This window comes from Crotalus tigris, unplaced genomic scaffold (assembly GCF_016545835.1).
Source record: "Crotalus tigris isolate CLP2741 ecotype Arizona unplaced genomic scaffold, ASM1654583v1 scf7180000020245.1906669, whole genome shotgun sequence".
Lineage (NCBI taxonomy): Eukaryota > Metazoa > Chordata > Lepidosauria > Squamata > Viperidae > Crotalus > Crotalus tigris.
Genome location: NW_024097926.1, coordinates 1,298,549 through 1,313,435, shown reverse-complemented (window position 1 = coordinate 1,313,435; position 14,887 = coordinate 1,298,549). Strand labels below are relative to the sequence as shown.

The following is a 14,887-nucleotide window of genomic DNA, read 5'->3' as shown; positions in this document are numbered from 1 at the left end:
CGGCAGCGGCATCTTTGCAAAGCGGGAAGGCGGCAGAAGCGGCGCGCTGCGCTTGCAGCTGGGCGTCCAGCCCGCCCCGGCGCCGGGAGAATAACGGGACGCGCGGCCGCCGGGCGCTGCGCCTCCGCCGGCCAGGAGCAGGTGCATCGCGGGCAGAAGGGCGCCTGCGCGGCGGGAGGGGGGGGGAGGGAGGGGAGGGGGAGCGGCCTGGGGCGGGGGGGGTCGGTGCAAAGGGAGTGGGTGGGTTGGGAGGCGGAGGAGCGCGCGCGCGCACGTGTGCACGCAGGCGCGCACGTGTGCATGCACGCGTGCAGGCGCGCACGTGTGCATGCACGCGTGCAGGCGCGCACGTGTGCATGCACGCGTGCAGGCGCGCACGTGTGCATGCACGCGTGCCTGCGCGAGGGGGGGGCGGGTGGGAGAGGAGGGTGTCGCTGGCTTTTGCAAGCCGGGAGAATTGGGGGGGGGGTGAGTGCGTGGGTGGGGTGGGGAAACGGAGCTTGTCTGCGGCCCCCCCCCTTCCACGGATTGGCATCCGGATTCAGGGGTTTCTCCCGGGATACCCACGCACCCACCCACTCCGGGTTCTGGGACGCGCGAGCAGCCGTGTTCTGCAGCTTGGCAAGGCGCGGGCAAAACAGATTCCTGGTGCTTCCCACGCAGGATGGGGCGAGGGGCCGTGGAGATGGAGATGAGGAAGGAGTGGGGGGGTCCCCGTGGGGTTTGGCGTAGGGCGCTAGCCGAGATGCGGGTTGGAGGAGTTGATGCAAAGGAAGATGGGGTTGGGGAGGTTGAATGTCGCTTTGCAAGCGAAGGAAGGACTGGCAAGCCCGCCAGGGTCGTCTGAACGTGCGGCAGCAGGCTTGCTGGAAGACACGGGGGTCTTCAGGATGGCCTCAACAGCGGTTGTGGAGGGGGGAAACATCAAGGCGACGAGTTTTCTGGGCTTGGGTCGCTGAAAGAGGCTGGAGAAGGGGCGAGGTTGCCCCGTTCTGCGGTTTGTGGCTTGGCCCGTGCAGGCTGGGGTCGTGTGAACTCTGCCAACGGGTTAATGAAGGAGGTGGCGGGAACCAATTACTCAGGGCTGCGTCGTCTGGCTGCTCTGCCAAGTAATTTCCTTTGCATTCTGTGGGAAACGGCTCTGAATCACTCACTGGCGGCCCATTTGGCTGGCCGGCACATCCTGCCCTGCAGCTTTTGTGTTAAGTGAGTATTGTCTCACTTTGCAGGATACAGTCAGCTTTCTAAAATCCAGGGGTTGGGTTATCTCCCAAACCAGGTTTAGCTTGACGGGTGAGTCACTTAAATCCAGTTTTCTACCCATCGGTTTGGAGGGGGATAAATCAAATTCCTCTTTAGGATTGCTTTGTCAAATGCTATTCCCCCACACACCGTGGAAAACAGATTTTAAAATCCAAACTGATTCAATTTGAGGCTTCGGTTTTCCTTTTCCCACCCGGAGTGTTTTCCTTCAGTGTCGTGCCTTCGTCAAACAGCAGCCCCCAAGAGCAAAGGGCCTTCTTTGGACTGGTTTATAATTTGTAAACTGGAAGTTTTTAAGAAGAGACTGGACAGCCATTTGTCCGAAATGGTATAGGCGCCTGAGCAGGGCGTTGGACTAGATGACCTCCAAGGTCCCTTCCAACTTTATTATTGTTATTATTAAATTTGATTGTGAAAGGTAAATAAAATCTCAGAAGTAGTGGTTGTAATTCTTTTATACCAAAATAAATTGGGCTTGCTCTCCTGGCAAGGACAGTGTGACTGATTCCTAGCCTGGTTAGCCAGACTATGGTTTACCTTGTTAAACTACAGGTCGTCCTCAATTTACAGCAGTTCATTTAGTGACCAGTACAACAGCACTGAAAAAAGTGACCTAGGTCCGTTTTTCACACGACCCTTGCAGCATCACCATGGACAGGAGATCAAAATTCAGATGCTTCGCAACTGATTCGTATTTATGATGGTCACTGTGTCCCAGGGTCGTGTGATCTCTTTTTGCGACTTTCCAACAAGCAAAGTCAACAAGGAAGCAAAATTCATTTAATAACCATGTTACTAGCTTAATAAATGTAGTGATCTACTTAAGAACTGTAGAAAGAAAGAGAATAAGAATAGGAATAGGAATAGGAATAGGAATAGGAATAGAATAGAATAGAATAGAATAGAATAGAATAGAATAGAATAGAATAGAATAGAATAGAATAGGAGTTAGAATGGAATAGAAAATAGAATAGAATAGAGCAAGGAAGAGAATAGAATAGAATAGAATAGAATAGAATAGAATAGAATAGAATAGAATAGAATAGAATAGAATAGGATAGAATAGGATAGAATAGAATAGAAGGGAACCTTGGAGGTCTTCTAGTCCAGCCCCCTGCTCAAGCAAGAGAATCTATACCATTTCAGGTAAGTGACTGTCTAGCTTCTTCTTAAAGGTCGTAAAATGGGGCAAAACTTTCACAAATGACTTGCTTAGCAACAGAAATGTTGGGGTCAGGTGTGGTTATGAATTGAGGACTATCTGTAATTTTCTGCAATGTTTTGAAGCCTAAACTCTGCGTCGGGCTCTTTCGGGGTTCTGTCCGTGAACCTCCAAAACCTGGCTTAGCCCGGCCTTGATTCTTAGCTTGCTGCTAACCCTCTTTGCAAATTTCCCATTGATTGATTTTTTTTTTCCCTGCTAGGGGAAAAGACAGATAAGCAAGATGGACAGGCCAAGACACCTTTAATTTGTTTTTCTCCGGGGTTACCATCGTTCAAGAGGATGTGAGTCAGGCCAGAAACTTTAAAGGGGAGGGAGAGAAAAATCTTGAGTTTTTGACATGCCTGGGTGCTGTGCCAAGTAGAACTCGGTGCCTGCCTCGTTGCTTGGCACAAAGGAGAGTTTTGTCAGTGCTGGCATTAAAAGGAAAGCAGAAAGGGATTCCTGCATGGAGAGAGTTTGCAGGCAGAGACTGTGTGTGTGTGTTTGTGTGTGTTCGAAAGTGGGAGCCCCCCCAAATTTGCTGCAAAAGAGAGAAACCAGCACACAGCTCTACCAGTAGGAACGCTTGGGCTATTTAACATGTCCCATCCACCCCATCAACACCCCAATTAACAACACACAACCAGGCCCTGCATAAATACAGGTGGTCCTCAACTTACAACAGTTCATTTAGTGACGGTTCGAGGTTACAACGGCCCTGAAAATGGCCGTTTTTTTTCCACACTTAACAAGAATTCTGAGGTCAGGCAATCCAAATTGAGTCCCTTGGCAACTGCCTCGTGTTTTGTGCATGTCGTTGTGCTCAGGGTACACTGGCTGAGGAGGATGGTTGTTGTAATCCTTATCTGGGTGATAACATAGTTCAGTTCAACGCTCCTCCTGCTTTCGAAGTTAAATCGGCTTATTTTTGCCTTTCTCCAAGCATGTTGAGTGGCATCTCCCATGATTCTGCACTGGCCGCTGGGGATGAGTGGTGTGGTAGTTAGAGAAATCCCTGTTTGGAAGGAAGGTGCTTATTCCGTGGATTACAAATCCAATACTTGGTTATAATGTGAGTAGCTGGGCCCCAGATGAGCCCCATGCCAAGAGATGGCAGAATAACTGATGAATAAAGGAGATTTTATTTAAAAGTACAAAGGGATCAATGTTCTTCAGTGCTCAAAACAATGAATTAATCATGCTTCTAGTCCTCAGCTTCAGCACTAGTTCCAGCCCCAAAGCCCAAAGGGATCATTTTTTTAAATGCACAAAACACTGAATTAATCATGTTTCTAGTCCTCAGCTTCAGCACTATTTCCAGTCCCAAAGCCTAAAGGGATCAATTTTTAAAGAACGCACAAAGCTGATTAATCATGTTAGTAGTGCTTAGCTATTTTCCAGTCCCATTTTAGGTCTCAAAATGTGCGTGTATATTTTTTTAATTTTATGTTCATTCCAGAAGGCTTAACCACCCTAGGGAAGCCTCCTCTGAAATGCATCGGACCACAACTCCCACAAGCCCCATCCTAGGCTTTTGACCCGTATATGAAGTCTCTATATATACATAGATCATATGTGGGTCATAAGCCTATGATGGGGCTTGTGGGAGTTGTGGTCCGATGCATTTCAGAGGAGGCTTCTCTAGGGTGGTTAAGGCTTCTGGAATGAGCAGCATAATACATATACATACACACACACGCATATACATGTACACCATATATATATATATATATATACACGTTATCTACACATACATACATATATAAATATATATATACATATATATATATAGTAAGTGTTTTCCAGTGAAACTGGTCTAATAGAGCACCTGGTCTACTGTTATGATTGCTTGGCTAAATAGCTCTAAATAGCTATACTAGTCTCCCTTTAACTCTTGTCAGCAAAATCTAAATTACATATATATATATATATATATATATATATATATATATATATACATACACACATATATATTATACACACACACACACACACACACACACATATGCACATATACATACACATTTTGAGAACTAAAATGGGACTGGAAAATAATTAAGGTCTAGTAACAAGATCAATCAGTTTGGACTGGAAAATAACTAAGGACTAGTAACAAGATCAATCAGTTTGGACTGGAAAATAACTAAGGACTAGTAACAAGATCAATCACTTTGGACTGGAAAATAATTAAGGTCTAGTAACATGATCAATCGGTTTGGACTGGAAAATAACTAAGGACTAGTAACAAGATCAATCAGTTTGGACTGGAAAATAACTAAGGACTAGTAACATGATTAATCAGGCCGACGGGTAGACGAAGGCCTCTAAGGAGGCGCTTGCCAGTTGTAAAGATGGAAACCGAGAATACAGCGCGGGGCGGGAGGGAACGAGAAAGAGTGTGTTGCGCATGCGCAAGTCCCATCCGGGCGAGCGGCGACCCGGAAGAGATTCTGCCCGGCGAGGTCACGTGAAAGGCTCCATCTAAACAGCTGCAAATGGGCGCTGGTGGGTTTTGTTTGCAGCTGGGATGCAAAATGGATGGGTATCGAGGGGGCCGTTTGGGGCTTGGCTGGCCGGGCTTTTTGTGCGGAGATGGGCCGCTGAACGGGCCGGGAAGAGACGGGGAGTCTCTATCCAGCGAGGGGAGGGGGGCATGGGTGCCTCTGAGCATGTACAGAGTGCCACGCCTCTTCCCTTTCGGGGGAGCAGAACGGCTGGCAGAGGCTGTAAAGCGAGGAGGGGGAAATAATAAAAGTACGAGAGGCGCAATTCAAGAAAAGGCGAAAAAAATAGCTGTTGTGCATATGAATCAGACTTTTAACTCCTATAAAATAACTTTTTTTAAAAAAACCGCACCTTTCCTAGAGTGCATTCTTTCATATGATTTAATCCCCACTCTCCTTCTTTGGGGAAAATATATATATATTAAAGGGGTCTTCCCCCGTAAATGTGCAATAATCGAGTGGACTTTAACCCTTCCGTGAACGTGTACTATTTTTAAATGAATATTTTAAGTATTTAATGTTTCATACCACATATGCTTGCTTTGGGATGTGTTTAAACATCCTCCTCTTTTTCTAGTGCTTTCTGCAGAGACGAGAGTAGTTTTATTTTAAAAATTTTTCCATCCTTTGATTCAATATTTCAGGGCAGTTGGCTGCCTGAATTCCCCCAAAGACTTTAAAACACAAAAGTCACAACCGGGCTGTAAAGGCCCCAAATGTTGGAAGACTTCTGGGTTGGAGCTTGCTGGCTACGAGAGTCTCAGAGGTGGAAAAGACCTTGTGGACGAGAACCTTGACTTCTCTGCTTTCCTTGCAGGCTGTGGGGTGCAGCCCGATGCCGGCAAGGGATTCCGTGTCAGAAAAAAGGGACTCCATTAATCATGACCAGCAATCTGGACATTTTTGTGGGGAACACAACCTTGATTGATGAGGAGGTCTATCAACTGTGGCTAGATGGATATTCTGGTAAGTCTTGGTCCTTCACATCTATGAGAGTGACAGTATAAAACAGTGATTCTCAATCATGGTAACTTGAAAATGGTGGACTTCAACTCCCAGAATTCCTCAACTGGCTGGAGAATTCTGGGGTTGAAGTCCACCCATCTTAACCCATGCTAGTTGGGGAATTCTGGGGGTTGAAGTCCACCCATCCTAAAACATGCTGGCTGGGGAATTCTGGGAGTTGAAATCACCCATTTTAAAGCATGCTGGCTAGGGAATTCTGAGAGGTGAGGTCCACCCATCTTAAAACATGCTGGCTGGGGAATTCTGGGGGTTGAAGTCCACCCATCTTTAAGCTGCCACGTTTGAGAAACTCTGGAGTAGATGATCTCTAAAATCCCAGTCCTGGCAATCTGGGAGGACATTAACTGGATTCATACATGTGTTTCATTGTGGGTCTGTGCATGCTTTTTCTTGGCTTTGATTGGTTACAGTAGCTTTAAAGCCAGGCAGTCCACAAATATTTGCAGTCCGCAAATCTTCCCCTGGTGTGAAACTCATTTCTTGAGACAAATCTTTCCCTCTTGGCTTTTTCCCCAGTGGACGATGCCGTCTCTCTCCGCCTACGCTCTGGCATCCTGGAGCAGACCGGAGCCACGGTTGACGTGCTCCAGAGTGACACCATGGACCATTACCGCACTTTCTACATGCTGGAGCGTCTCCTCCATTCGCCCCCCAAATTGCTGAACCAGCTGCTTTTCCAGATCCCGCCTTGCCGACAGACCATGCTGATTGAGAGGTGGGCCAGCCAACAGGAGAATTGAGAAAATGGCATCTGGGTTGGGTTTGTGCAACACATTCGTTTAGGACAGGGGTCTTCAAACGTGGCCCTTTGATGACTTGTGGACTTCAACTCCCAGAATTCCTCAGCCAGGCACGCGTACATACAGTATCTCAGGTTTGACAAAACCACTATTTACATGATAATATCAGGGATCTGAAGGATAACTTGTACAATGAACGCCTAAGGAAACTAGATACGTTTAGCCTAATGATGAGAAGGACTAGGGCAGACATGATAGCAGTGTTCCAATATCTCAGGGGCTGCCACAAAGAAGAGGGAGTCAAGCTATTTTCCAAAGCACCTGAAGGCAGGACAAGAAGCAATGGATGGAAACTAACCAAAGAGAGAAGCAACCTAGAACTAAGGAGAAACTTCCTGACAGAACAATTAACCAGTGGAACAACCTGCCTCCAGAAGCTGTGACTGCTCCAACACTGGTCTAGGGTTTCCTGCTTGAGCAGGGGGCTGGACTAGAAGACCTCCAAGGTCCCTCCCAGCCTTAGGAGTCTACTTCTTTGTTTATTTGGAAGGAAGTAATTTGATAAATGATGGTAATGATTTGATCCTGCTCTTATTCGTCCAATTTCCAGGTACTATGCCTTCAATGACGCCTTTGTCCGCGAGGTCCTGGGTAAAAAACTATCAAAAGGAACCAAGAAAGATCTGGATGATATCAGTGCCAAAACGGGGGTGACCCTGAAAAGCTGCCGCCGACAGGTAAGTCTGGACCTGAATTCCCAGGACCAGCTTTTTTTATGGAATGAATGGAAAATATGTTCTCCAGATACTTCACAATCAAGAATATTTGCTTGTTTGTGTCAGACACGGTGCAACCCCCATCCTGATTTTTTTTTTTGCAACTGCAGACAAACATGGTTGGCCTCCCGCGTTCATGTCTGTTGTTGTTGTTGTTTTCTTTTTCAGTTTGACAATTTCAAGCGTGTTTTCAAGGCCGTGGAGGAACTGCGTGGATCTTTAGTTGAAAATATTCAACAGCACTTCTTGCTTTCCGATCGCTTAGCCGGGTACGAAAATAAGCATGTGTGATGTTTGTGCTTAAGGTAGAGTTTTTAGGACTCCTACTTTGGGCAGGGGGGTGAGACTAGAAGATCTCCAAGGTCCCTCCCAGCCCTATGATTCTATGAATCCCAGATTCTGGGCACCCAATCCACCATAGAATTCAAGGAGAGATTTTGGACTAGTCTCTGTTTCTCTCGCGTCCTTCCTCCCTCCCTCCCTCCCTCCCTCCCTCCCTCCCTCCTTGTTTCTGTCTCCTTCCTTTCACCTTCCTTTCTTCCTTCCCTCCCTCCTTCCCTTTCTGTCTCCTTCCTGTCTTTCTCCTTCCTTTCTTCCTTCCCTCTATATCTGTCTCCTTCACAAACACACACACACACAGGCTAAGAGCAGTGTTTGGTAACCTTGATAGGCAGTGTTTCTTAACCACGGCAACTTTAAGATAGGTGAACTCCAACTCCCAGAATTCCCCAGCCTTACTGGCTAAGGAATTCTGGGAGTTGAAGTCCACATATCGTAAAGCTTATAAAGGTTGGGAAACACAACTCTAGAGCTTCCAGAGCTAGGGTGGGATTGCAGTAAAGAATGACACAGTTTTGTCCACCCACCCCCTCCCTGTGTGTTGTTCCCTGGCAGCGAGGGTCCAGAGATTTGAACGCAGCGGGCACCGTTGCTAGAGGATGTGCCTCTGAGCGCATGCAGAATGCAAAACGGCCCCCAAAGTCATTAGCAGGAAGGCCCACTCCCATTGTTTGGTTGTGTCTGAGATGCAAAATACCAGTTTAGCCCAGCTAGCAATTAATCTGTTAATTTTTCCAACTAGACCGGAGAGGAATTACGACCAGATAATGCTAATTTCTAGTTTATGGTAAAGCTATATTGACAGGACCTTGCAAGTCTGAAAGCAAAGCTGGCTGAGGAATTCTGGGAGTTGAAGTCCACCAGTCTTATTACACAGCTGAGGGCTCGGCTGTCTCTTCTCTTGTGTCAAGATGGCTGGCAAACAAAATGAATAATAATAACAGTATTAATCTAATCATCTCTGTCTTGTCGTTCAGTGGTCTTTTACTATTACAGAATCCCACCAGATATTGGTTGCCCCTGAACTAAAAACAGAGATTTCTCCAGAAATACATCGAAGAAGGAAATATTTTTTTTTTCCTTCTAAACTGAAGTTTGAAGAGAAAGGCCCTTGGGTCTCTTAAGCAGAAACGGACTTTTTACGCACAATTAACCTACCAAAGGCAGACTTGGGCCGATCGGTCAAGACCCTCCCCTTCATCCTTGCTGACCAACTGCCCTAGTGGTTAAGATGTCCTGGCTTAAACCCCCAAAACTTCTTCCCCCCCCCCTCCACAGGGATTATGCTGCCATTGTGTTTTTCGCCAATAGTCGCTTTGAGACGGGAAAAAAGAAACTGCAGTATTTGAGCTTCGAGGATTTTGCCTACTGCGCCGAGCAGATGATCGAGAACTGGACTCTGGGGGCGATGGGTAAGATGGCAGATCCTTCAGGGTACGGGGTGGGGTGGGGGTGCTGGAGGAGTGGAGGCTAAAACATATAAGGAATTGTTGCTGGAATTGGGTATGTCTAGTTTAATGAGGAGAAGGACGAGGGGGGACATGATAGCAGTGTTCCAGTATCTCAGGGGCTGCCCCAAAGAAGAGGGAGTCAAGCTATTCTCCAAAGCGCCTGAAGGCAGGACAAGAAGCAACGGATGGAAACAAATCAAGGAGAGAAGCAACCTAGAACTAAGGAGAAACTTCCTGACAGTTAGAACAATTAACCAGTGGAACAACTGCCTCCAGAAGCAGTGAATGCTCCAACACTGGAAGTTTTTAAGAAGAGACTGGACAGCCATTTGTCCGAAATGATATAGGGGTTGGACTAGATGACCTCCAAGGTCCCTTCCATCACCACCACCATCATCATCATTATTATTATTATTATGGATCATCGCACAGTCAGCCAGATGTTCAGACTGGATTTGGCATTTTATCTACCTATCGAGTCCTTACCCAGGACCTGGGATAGGCAGATGTGGATGTTTGATGGTATTACAGGTATCGTCGCAGGATGGAAGCAGTTCCTAATAAGGCCGCCTTTTGCAATTGACTAATAGCGAATTTGTCAATGCCAATGGTGTTCAAGTGGTGCTCCAGTTGTTTTGGGATTGCACCCAAGGAGCCTATGACTATTGGTACTACCCTTGCTTGCTTTTGCCACAGTCTTTCTATTTCTATTTGTAGGTCTTTGTATTTTGTTATCTTCTCCAGTTCTTTCTCTTCTATTCTGCTGTCTCCAGGCACTGCCACGTCCACTATCCAGACTTTTTTGTCTTTCTTATCGACAATTGTTAAGTCTGGGGTGTTATGTTGCAGGTGCTTGTCTGTTTGAATTCTGAATTATTATTATTATTATTATTATACTGTTCCCTTGGCACTGTTCAACTAGTTGCCACATACCATTACACCTGCCACCAGACTCTGTAATTTAAACCCTTAATTCTATCATTTAAATCCATTCTCCTCTGGCTTTTGCTTGGCGACATTGCAAGCCTGCATTTAAAGGGCATTTTCGTGCCCTCTTTTAATCATATCTTCTCCGGGCTAAGCCATTCCCTACTTGTAAAATCTTGTTTCTAACTCTCCAGTCATTTTTCTCCTTGCCCTTTGGGAAAACATGTTCCCAGCTGCCTAAATTCGTCTGAAATGTGGGCACCTATAAGAATATCACCCACCCTCCCCAGAGATAAGATTCTAGTCCTCGTTTGGGTCAAATTCTTCGACAAATTAAAGCTGTGGTCCCTCGGAAGGAGGGACCAAGAATCTGTCAAGGTAGAGAAATATAAACTTGGTAATTATGAGGCAGTTCGGTGTAGTGGTTAAGATGCTGGGCTGGAAACCAAGAGATTGTGAATTCTAGTCCCACCTTAGGAATGAAAGCCAGCTGGGTGACTTTGGGCCAATCACCAGGAGGCTGTGAGTTCTAGTCCCACCTTAGGCATCAAAGCCAGCTGGGTGGCTTTGGGCCAATCACCAGGAAACTGGGAATTCTAGTCCCACCTTAGCCATGAAAGCTGGTTGGGTGACTTTGGGGCCAGTCACTTTCTCTCAACCCAGCCCACTTTACAGAGTTGCTGTTTTTAAGTTAAAAAAAAAAGAGAAGGAAGCAACAATTGCAGACCTTCACCACCTTGGGTTGCTTATAAAGGAATAAAGGCGGAAACAAACAAACAAACCAACAAACGGCTCATTTTATTTGTCCTGGCAGATACGAACGTGGACGACATGGACGTCGACTTGGATAAAGAATTTTTACAGGGCCTGAAAGAGTTAAAGGTTCTGATTGCAGACAAAGATCTGTTGGATCTGCACAAGAGGTATGGAAGGGGCTGCTGGGAGGGGGCTTTGCAGAATACTCAAAGTTTTGGGTTAGCGCACAAGGCAAATTCGTGTTTTGCACTTTGCCTATAAGGCAGGTGAATAATGTGTTAGGAACTGGCTGGAGATGATATTACTAGATATCTGTCTGGGATGCTATAGAGTCACCTGCTTGGGGGGGGGCTGGACTAGAAGACCTCCAAGGCCCCTTCCAGCCTTGAGCATTCCAACATTTGAGTGTGTGTGTGGGGGGGGTGTTCTCTAAAATTTCCTGATTTTTTTTCCTGGTTCTTTTTCATTCTTGCTCCACAGCCTGGTCTGCACAGCGCTGCGGGGGAAGATCTCCGTCTTCAGTGAGATGGAAGCCAATTTTAAGGTGGGTCCAGCTGGAGCCCAGGTCCAGAGTTTGAATCCTGACACACCTCCCTTTGCTCCCACAATCTCCTTGTTATGTAATAGGTAAAAAAAAAAAAATCTGAATTTTCTCCAGAATCTGATACAAATCGGGAAGTCCTTGTGAGCGGTTATTTATCATTTGGCCACACGGGGGTGCCAGTGCACTTTGGGGAAAAAAAGCCCACCCTCCTGCAGAGCCACAAAATAGGGGTTTTACAGATGTAGACAAGATAAAAATAGCGGGGTTTTTGGTGCAATGTCTTGATCACTTTAAGATAAGTGGACTTCAGTTCCCAGAATTCCCCAGCAGCATGGCTGGCTGGGGAGTACTGGGTGTTGAAGTTCACAGATTTTTTAAATTGCTGTGGTTTGGGAATACTGTTCTAATTATTGATTCCCTTGTCTGTTCTGTTCTATTCTATTCTATTCTATTTCTAGTCTATTCTATTATTCTATTCTATTTCTATTCTTTCTATTCTATTTCTATTTCTATTCTTATTTCTATTCTAATTCTATTCTATTCTTATTTCTATTCTATCCTATCCCGTCCCATCCTGTTCTGTTCTGTTCTGTTCTATTCTATTCTACATTCCTTATCTGAGATGGTATAGGTTCTCCTGCTTGAGCAGGAGGCTGGACTAGAAGACCTCCAAGGTTTATTCTATTCTATTCTGTTCTATTTTATTCTATTCTAATTTCTATTCTATTCTATTCTATTCTATTTGATTCGATTCCATCCCATCCCATCTTATTTTTTCATTTTATTATATTTAATCAAATTTCTATAGCTGCCCATCTCACCAAAAATGACTCTCTTGCAGAATCTCAGTCGGGCTTTGATCAACATTGCCTCGAAGCTTACCCACAGCAAAGACGTCCGGGATTTTTTTGTTGATCTGGTGGAAAAGGTAATGTGAATCCCTTCCAGCTCTGGGAATGTGGGTTTTGAGCTGCCTAACATTTATAGTTTTAGATCTAGATATCAACTCCCAGAATCCCCCAGCCAGCTTGCTTTAAGAGGAATGGACTTCCACTCCCAGAATTCCCCAGCCAGCTTGCTTTAAGAGGGGTGGACTTCCACTCCCAGAATCCCCCAGCCAGCCCTGTTGGCTGGGGAATTCTGGGAGTTGAAGTCTTTCCATGTTAAAGTTGCCAAAATTGAGAGACACCACCTTGGAGTGCTACAGGATCTCAGAAAGTGACCTGGAATTGGAAAAACATCAACACCCCTTTAGGCCCCGCGCTGAATCCATTCGGTTTTTATTTAAGCTGCCCCTGATTTTGTGGAATTTGGGAATCTTTCTCCGACTCTCCTCCTTCTGGGAACGCAGCCTCTGCCCCTCTTCCAAAGCTCACTGGGGCTCCCAGCCCAAATTGCTCCTTTCCAAGGCTCGTAAATTATCACTTTTCCTACCGGGAAGCCTTTGCCCAATTTTTATCCTTTTCTCCTTGTTTTTTTTTTTTTTTTTTCTTTTCTGAAGTTTGTGGAGCCGTTTCGATCTGACAAATGGAGCTCAAACGACGTGCAGCTTTTCCTGACCCAGTACACAGCCAGCGCACACTCGTTGGAAGTGTTCAGGTTTGCAGCAGCGCCTTCCGCACACACACACGCCTCGGTTTGTTTGCGGGGCGGGTAGTCCTCAACTTACGGCCTCGGTGGAGCCCAAAGTTTATGTCGCTAAGCGAGACATTTGTTTTAAGTGAGTTTTGGCCCGATTTACAATCCTTCTTGCCGCAGTTGCATCCCTGCAGTTGTTAAATGAGTCACACGGTCGTTAAGCGAATAGGGCTTCCTCCCCGCCTTGACTTTGCCTATCAGAAGGTCGCAAAAGGGGATTGTGTGACACACCTCCTGGGATGCTGCATCCGTCATAAATGTGAGTCAGTGGCCCAGCGTCTGACTTTTGATCACGTGATCAACGGTCGTCAGTGTGAAAAACATTCATAAATCCTTTTTTTCCAGTGCCGTTGTAACTCTGAAACGTCACTCAATGAATGGTTGTAAGTCAAGGAATACCTCTTATTTATTTTCATTTCTCCAATTTTTTCCAATCTCTGACTTTCTCCTCTTGCAGGCATCAAGTGCTTTGGGAACGATATATGGGCACCCTCAAGGCCTGCCTCCTCAAGATATACCACGACTGAACCCCACTATCTTAAATTTCTTTTTTCTTTTTGCTTTATTTTAAATAGATGTTAATATTCCCTCTAGGGAAAGACCCGGTGCCATTCCTCTGTGATTGCTCTCCTCGCACCCGTAGCCCAAAATTCATCCTCCCCCTTTTTTCTCTTCTCTCTCTCTCTCTCTCTTTTTTTTTTTTTTTTTTTTGACAATGAGGACTAGTCAATTGTTTTGAGTTTTTTTGCTGGGATGAAATAAAGAATCCGTTTTGTTCCCAAGCGGGCGCGTGGCTTGATTTGCCTGGCTGGTTGAAGTAGGGGCACTGAGTCTTAAGGACAGAAGGCCGTGCCTGGTGGGGGATTATGGGGATTGTTGTCCAGTCGATCTGGCAAGAGAATGGTGGGGGGGGGGTTATTCAGATGTCAGAATTAAAATTGGGGACTGGCTGTCTTTTGGGGGAGATTTTGCTAAGAAAAAAAAAATCTCTTGCTGGGTGGCCAGTTGGTTGAATTAGAGCAGAGTTAAGGGGAGAAGGTCAGGCCTGGTAGGGGATTATGGGAGATGTCATCCAATGCATCTGGAAAGGGAAGAGCCTCAAAGTGTCAGAATTAAAATTGAGTTTATCGCTCTTTGATGGTGCTAGTTTGGTTCTTGATGGTGGTGGGGGCCGGAAAGGGGGGGGGGAGGAACATTGATTTTCCATAAGTGATAGACTAGATGACTTCCAAGGTCCCTTCCAACTTTATTATTATTATTATAGTGGCAGGATCAGACTCTGAATCAGAAACCTGGGAATAGAGATTCAGACATAAGCTGGACTGCCCCCAACTTATCCCAGCATGGAAGAATGGGGAAAAACTATGTTGGCCATTAAAGAGAGAGAAGATGGCTGGGACAGAACAAATCAGGCAGTCCTCAATTTACAACCCATTCATTTAGCGACCGTTCAAAGTTACCACGCCGAAAAAAAGTGACTTATGCCTGGTTCTCGCGCTTACGGCCATTGCAGCCTCCCGGGGTGACGTGATCGCCATTTGCGGCCTACCCAGACAGCTTCTGACAAGCCAAGTCAATGAAGGAAGCTGGATTCACTTAACAACGGCACGATTCGCTTAACGTCCATGACAGACACGGTTAAAATCTGGCATGACTCATTTAGTAACCACCTGGCATAGCAGTGGAGATTCTGGTTCCCCAACAAAGACTTTGGGCTAG

At 46.0% G+C, this 14,887-nt stretch overlaps 1 protein-coding gene across 2 annotated transcripts; it reads left to right on the top strand.

Moving 5' to 3' along the window:
• The first annotated feature begins 1 nt into the window (after position 1).
• On the top strand, positions 2-13,890 carry LOC120318494 (FGF1 intracellular binding protein). Of its 2 annotated transcripts, none has more exons than XM_039366188.1 (11): positions 2-141; positions 5,789-5,937; positions 6,514-6,712; positions 7,348-7,474; positions 7,682-7,782; positions 9,131-9,264; positions 11,045-11,153; positions 11,467-11,530; positions 12,372-12,458; positions 13,032-13,129; positions 13,626-13,890. In XM_039366188.1, exons 2-11 carry the CDS (start codon positions 5,853-5,855, stop codon positions 13,693-13,695), a joined length of 1,074 nt encoding a protein of 357 aa, XP_039222122.1. In that variant the 5' UTR covers positions 2-141; positions 5,789-5,852; the 3' UTR covers positions 13,696-13,890. The 2 variants fall into 2 exon arrangements, with proteins under 2 accessions (XP_039222122.1, XP_039222121.1); XM_039366187.1 differs by lacking the exon at positions 2-141 and adding an exon at positions 4,840-4,972.
• Positions 13,891-14,887: the final 997 nt, after the last annotated feature.